Source organism: Trachymyrmex septentrionalis, unplaced genomic scaffold (genome assembly GCF_001594115.1).
Source record: "Trachymyrmex septentrionalis isolate Tsep2-gDNA-1 unplaced genomic scaffold, Tsep1.0 scaffold52, whole genome shotgun sequence".
NCBI classification, from domain to species: domain Eukaryota; kingdom Metazoa; phylum Arthropoda; class Insecta; order Hymenoptera; family Formicidae; genus Trachymyrmex; species Trachymyrmex septentrionalis.
Window position 1 is genome coordinate 389,982 of NW_017305694.1, and position 7,122 is coordinate 397,103.

The 7,122-nt window shown below is 36.3% G+C and overlaps 1 protein-coding gene across 4 annotated transcripts in view; it reads right to left on the minus strand.

Moving 5' to 3' along the window:
- LOC108751848 (tetraspanin-9) overlaps window positions 1-7,122 on the minus strand; it is a 16,381-nt gene that overhangs the window by 1,912 nt on the left and 7,347 nt on the right. The window contains exons 1-5 of one of the 4 annotated variants that reach the window (XM_018492306.1): window positions 5,786-6,118; window positions 5,609-5,706; window positions 5,362-5,473; window positions 1,000-1,191; window positions 197-379 (exon numbers count right to left, since the gene is read on the minus strand). In XM_018492306.1, the coding sequence (XP_018347808.1) occupies window positions 197-379; window positions 1,000-1,191; window positions 5,362-5,439 (453 nt within the window). In that variant the 5' untranslated portion in view covers window positions 5,440-5,473; window positions 5,609-5,706; window positions 5,786-6,118. Of the gene's footprint in view, window positions 1-196; window positions 380-999; window positions 1,192-5,361; window positions 5,474-5,577; window positions 5,755-5,785; window positions 6,119-7,122 lie in introns of those variants that run through there. The other 3 variants (XM_018492309.1, XM_018492307.1, XM_018492305.1) reach the window with 3 other exon arrangements.

Consider the following 7,122-nt stretch of genomic DNA (forward strand, 5'->3'; position numbering starts at 1 on the left):
CTGTACACGTATTAGTTCAGCCACAAAAAAAAACAAATTTTAATTTAATATCCTGCGCAATACGGAGCAGTTGATCTTTTAACTACGCGAGAAAAGTTTCTTTAAAAAAGTTTCTTTAAAATAAATTAAGGAAATTCAGAAATCTGTAACACCTCGTGTGGTGCTTTGCAAATATTAATTAAATAATTAAACAAACCTCGGTATGTATGTGGTCCCACATGGCAGAAAGTGTTCCCGGCTCCCTCGTAATATTATAATGCTTCTCAATGCCGTACAATAGCTCCTCCTTCAAGCTCTTCGCGAGGTGTTCTCTGAACACGAACGCCAAGGTGCCCAGCATGAACTCGGCGAGAAACATGAGTATTACCAGACTAAAATACTGAAAATTACGGGAAGTGTCAACGTTCTCTCTTCCTATTATTAATTACATGAGGCATCTTTTTACAAGTCTTGAGATTTTCAAAAACCTTTTAATTATTCTAACACTTATTTCTTTCACCAAGAGAAAACAAGAATTAAAAGAAAGAGAAAAAAGATCTCACATTCTATGTAATTATTACTATACACGCAAGGTCTCACATAATATGCAAACGAATTTATCGATCCGTCACATATTGCGTCATATACTACACGAATTCTATTGTGTATAAGCTATATACTCGCGCGTATAATGAAAAGAATATTTTGTTTCGCTTAGCAGGCAGATTTATCTCAGCTAAGGATGAGCAAAACAAACGAGGAAAAAAGATGATTTTTTCAAAATGTAGTCAGCATGAACAGCATACGTATTGCTCTGTGAGAAATTATTCAAATGACAACAGAAATTCGAATCACGATCTACTAACGACAAAGATATTCAAGATTGTCAAGTTATAAGCTTCAGTCCGTGCGCCGCATATGTAGCGTACTGCGTGCGTATAACAAAAAGTCCGTAAGTATACTGTACCACGCGCGCTTTTTGCAAGGCACGTGTTTTACAATGGATCACGTTGTACTAACCGTGATCAGCATGCATCTTGACTGGAACCACGCGCCACAACATCCGAAGAAGGCGATGACGAATGTGACGCATCCCGCGGCGAGCAGCAGCGAATCCGCCGACACGAAGCTGTACTGCGGTACCAAGGTCGCGTATCCGGAGTAAGCCAGTCGCAGCCAAAGGCCCGCACCCAAAATTCCGCAAGCGCATAACTGTAAAACAAATTACGCGCGTCAATTACTCCGCGCGTCATAAACGTTTGACTTTCGACGAACGTACTTAAAACGCGGATCCATTAAAATCGAAATTATAGTATATAGGATGGCAAATACGTAGTACAATCGAGAAGTGATTCTACGGCTTAAACTAAGAGAAATAAAAGAATGATTTTTTTTTAACAAGACTTTTTTTTAGAAAAAATTCTGAATTTATTATCCTGAACATTAGAAGTGTCCAGTGGTTGTTATTGACCGTTTTAGTTTTTAGATTTAAATTTTATTTCTTGTGTAAAAGATAGGCGTTTATATATAGATATAGAAATTTTTTGACTTTTTGATAATTATGTTTTTTACATTGATGAAATATTTAGTTTTTTATTTTCTTTATTTTGATAGTAACTTTGTTCACTTGGTTCCTTTAATGAGTGAGAAACGTTAAAGTGTTAAAAGAAAAAATTATTACTTTAAATACGAAGCGCCATTACGATCTGAATGTTAAGATGTTGAACTACTATATATATTTATTTAAATAAATTAATTTCAGAAACGATAATTGCGTGCCGATTGGTTGTCGGACTTTCAACGCAATCAATCTGTGAAATATTAATAACCTCCCAAATTTTCTAAATTTAATCTTAAAAAACTGTAAAGAACTTATTGCGAAAAATTATTCTTTTACATTAAAAAAATTAAAGAGACAGAATACGTTAGAAGCAATCCATTTTAATTAAATTTGCAGAATTCAACTTTGTATACAACAAAATGGCCAACCATTTCAACAATATCGCAATTAAGTAAGAAATAAATGTATAAGAAATAAAATTTATCTTTGTCTTATACAAATTCACTTATGTATCTTATGGAACTGATTGAATTAGGATTGAATTAATCCTAATATAGTAAAAAAAATCAGATTGTAACAAAAATCATTACGTCAAATATCATTCAAGTACATGTACGTAACTTTCAAGTTCTTTTTTTCAAAAGTACAATATCTTATGCAAAAAGATTATTCTACCATTTTGATTAATTTCAAATCATCTCCTTTCCGTTATCATATATTTCAGCTCACCTTGTACAGTACGATTGTATTGTACATAGACAAATGATTACATTGAGTATTTCAAAATTGCTGAACTTTCTTTCAATCATTTCACGGTCTTTTATTGTGAAAATATTTTGATTTGGAAGAAATCTGCAGCGAAATCGACATTCGATATTTTTGGAACATTATATTTACAAGTAAATATATGTTATTTATTGGCAAAAGATATTTTTATTTGAGAATTTGATATATTTATAAATAATTAAAATATTTAAAAGAATTTACAGTTGTCCAATTTATCCAGCTGATAATTGTAACAAACTGTCTCATATGTAGATTGAATGGATATAAATTTTTACAAATACTTTTAATTAATGTAAAATAAATAAATTATAAATTTAACAAATATGAATAATATAGATGTTCAGCTTTTGATAAATATCTTTGCGGTATTTATCTGATTTAACGTATTTATTTACAATACGTTAGTTATCAAAAATTATCATATAAAAAAAATGTAATTAGTCTCAAGTCAATTATCATATAAAAAAAATGTAATTAGTCTCCCCTACTGAAAGATCTAGAAAATTATAATGAAAAGCATCGAGAGATCCTTATCACACGCCACTCATAGCACGTGAGTTCATTGGGTCAATGACGCGTTATTTCCATTCGACTGTTGCCGACAATATACGCTCGATAACAAAGCTATCTCGAATTCTCGTTTATGCCGCGTTTAAGTAAAATCGGAAAGTGGAAAGTGGACCGTGGATTAGAAAGTATCGTGATGCATTTCGAATCGTCGACGCGGAAGGAAGATCGATGCCTATGGTTGACAGCCATCGCGAAATTCATTTAACTCACGGTCAGTGCGCCAACGAACGTGTGACGAGTGAATGGCAAAATCACACCATGACATTTCTCGCATTCGCAATAAAAATTAAAATAACAACGTAACTATATAACGCTATTTCACTAAACAGCAAAGTGTATCGGATGGCGATCATTTCTCGCATTCGCAATAAAAATTAAAATAACAACGTAACTATATAACGCTATTTCACTAAACAGCAAAGTGTATCGGATGTCGATGCGGTCACCCGTATACATTTAACGGTTTATCGTCAACCTGCTAACTTATTCGCAAACACAGAGACTTGTCCAGCCTACGTAAGAGAGTACTGCAGATTTTATGGGTAAGTCGGTGGTTACCTTGCTGTGCTATCAATGACAGGAAGTCGACTAGGTGAATGTTGACCTTACGGTTAATTCATTCTCTAAAGTGCAATATATTCGACACGCGATAGCAACGTCCTTCCTTATCAAATTCAACTGTAAATGATGAGACCACCGTGTTTACACGCAGCAAGTAACATCTGCGGAAGAACCGCAATGTAATTTATAAATTACAATTTCTGCGACGTAGCATGATTGAGAAATTAATGCACTGTTATGCGACCCCGATAGCTAATTGTACAAAAGAGCGCATCCGTACTTTCTAATTACCGTCAATGGTGCGTACGCGAAAACGGGACGTTTTTGCAACAGCGTTATATAATCTGCAATAACGTGTCGTTGACCACCAAATATTTGATTTGTATCTCTCTTTTTCTCTCTCTCTCTCTCTCTCTCTCTCTCTCGTCATCAAAATATTTATTATTAACTATTTATTATTAAAACGTACTAAATAATTTAATATAAATATAAATAATATAATGTAAGTGTAATTAAATAATTTAATAATTTGATATAAATTTTTTATATAATCGAAGATGTGATTTATATAACAGTATGTCTCTTATCTGTCTTCTCAAGAACTTTTAAGTTTGGAGTAATACCTAATGAATCTGATAAACTCCAGACTGTCTTACCCAGTTTGGAGTTCGTGCAACACGAATTGCGATTAGTATCAGAGTGAAACAGAGTGACAGTAGGTAACGCATTTCACAGCATAAAGAACATAAAGACACGTGCAGCAGTTTTACAGCATACAGAGCAATCGGTGCCGCACTTTATTGTCGACTTACGAGTACCGTAAGTTCATAGCTCATAGAGCACGGTTCAACGCCCTATTTAAGGCTTTCATCGCGATCAGACGCGGGCGGACGATTTCAAGTGGAATAATAAAGCCCGGGGAACGGCGAATGCGGCGGAATGCGGCGCGAATTACAAAAGCGCGTCGTCAGTTTAATCGCCGACCCGCGTGGGACGTTAATACCGCCGGCCGGCTATTGTCTCATTTCTGTCATTTCTGACCAATTGAAGTCGCACACTTGCACTGTATATACCCGTATACGCATGTATACACCCGTGTTTACGAATTATACGCGGCAACGAAATGTTTCATTTAAGTTGAAAAGTTCTCACACGTATCTTTCCAACGCGAACGAGTTGTTTAAATATAGCTCAAGTACCATTCTCGAATAATTCGCAAAGTAAATCAATCTCAAAAGAAGTAGCCGAAAGCAAAAGCCGCTTTATCTAAAAATAAAAAATTAAGATGTTGAAACCTGTGAATTTGTTTGCTTCTTCTAATTTTAAACGGATTAAAATTCAAACGAATTGAACGTTTGAAAAATATCTTGTTGACATATTACAATCCCTACAGAATTTAAGAAGAAAGATGTCTAATTGCAAAAGAATTTAAATCCTCAAGTCCCTACTGTTGCAAATACAGTTATATCTATCAGTTATATTTAATAAAAATAGCGGACACTTTCTAAAATCAGCCAAAATTCTGTCTTCAGCTGCAAAATCAGTTAAGCGCATCCTATTTTAATTAATAAATAAAAATTGTATTTTTCTCATGTCGTATTATATATACTTTTTTTTTTAGTCTAAATTAATAAATCTTTCTTAATTAAAAGAAAGATCTTATTGATGGTTAAAATAAAAAACATACAAATTTATTCGCTCTCGCTCAAAAAATTTCAAGTGCAGACTTTTGCCAATTTTTTGTCAATGGGCTACTTAACTAAACTTAAAATTTATAACAGATAAAATTCACAATCGCATACGCATTTAAGTTACTTCTGTTGTTTAAAAAAAAATTATGTCTTATACAATCGAAACGCAGCGTTTAGATTAATAATGATTTAAAAAAAAGTACCTCTACGTACCCAGATTAAAACGTTGAGGGAGCAGAAAACGTGCCTGATGCACGTGTATCCTGTGCGGCCCATGATTCGATCCTTCATCAGGTCCTCACTCCGAAAGGACTGGCAACGTTTCCTGGAAACGTAGAAATAGCAACGTGATCCCTTTGGACAAAGGCAGGAAACGGATAGAAAATGTATTTCTTCGGCTACGAGAGAGAAAATTCTTGAGATTAGCACCGTATCGCGAACTGACGTGAGACAGCGATGCCTGTTCAAGGTTACGAAGCTATCTCGGCGATTGTTTACGGGTGTTAATTACACCGGCATCAGCAACTTTCGCCTTCAGCTGTATGAACGCGCGGAGAACTAAAATCAAACTCTACGCTCTTCTTTACATCATAAAAATATCATTATGATAATTATATATCACCGATAAGAAACCCACCGTGCGCATCAGCGCAAGAGCCTTGTGATGCGCATCACGGATCACCAGGAAATACTACATCTACGTTCGAAGAGCAACCTGAGGTGGGCAGGACGAGGTGGGAGGAAGGGGAAGAAGCCGCGAGACGAGAGAGAGAAATGAAGTGGAGGAACGGTAGATGAGGAGTGCGAGGAGCAAGTGAAGGGGGAGGAGAACAAGAAGATCGACGTGCGACCTACGCGAGCGAAGATCCCGCTCTTCGGACGCACCGTCGAGGAAGATCTGTAGGATCGTCCCGGCTGACTGATTGCAGGCCGACCCGACCAGACAATCCTTGTCAGACAGGGGCCCGTGCCGATGTGTCTGAGAACCGGCCGATACGATTGGCTCCGGTCTGGTCTCCTCTCTGAGCCTTCTAGGTCTGTTAACGGGACAGCCGCGGCGAAGCCGTTCACCCATACGCGATCGCGTATCATGTAGATCACGATGGGAAGAGGAGTGGAAGTGACACTTACAGAGGATATTGCTCATCGAACGTCACTTTTCTCAATCGTAGGCAATCGTATAATGAAGTGGCGAAAAAAAGAAAAAAAAAGCATCTTCAAGGCTGCTTCGAGATGTCCAGTCTCATTCTCCTGTTTTTTCCCTTCACATCACGTGCATTTGTGCCGCTGCTCTTCGTTAACCTTTTGCGTCCAGATTGAGGTCTCTTACGTGCACACATACACGCACGCACACACACACACAAACGGGCAAAACGCTGAGGTGCAAAGGTGAAGGTAACTTTCGCCGAAAGGTCTCGTATATAAAAATCCGCTTTCCCAGAAACTCGCATTCAGGCGTATAGTAACCACATCATTTCAAGCCACTTCCCACGGTGTACTATTTCCTTTTGATTCCAAAGATAAAATCAGATTTATCTGCAATAATCTTATACACACGGAAAGAATGGTTTTACTGAGGCTTATAAAACTTAGATCAGACAATAATTCTGAAAATAATTATGTTGAACCGCCAAAATAATAATATAACCTAGAGAAAAAGATGCATTTGTATCAGTTATAAAAGTGATAGCAATACAAGTTTCTATGTAGAATTAATGTACATAATTGAATAAACTACTTTATAGCTGCACGTATAGTTATCTTTATATTCGTACAACACAGGTCGTTTCAGCAATATTGCAGAAACATTGCAATGTTCCAGCAGTATTACAATAATATTGCAAACATTGCTGCAACGCTGCTGCAAGCTTCGAACTGTGTTTATGGATAACTATTATCTATATTTTTCTCTGAATAGAGAGGACATTCAAGTATAATGATAATGCTGTAAAAAGCATTTTTGACATTCTAACA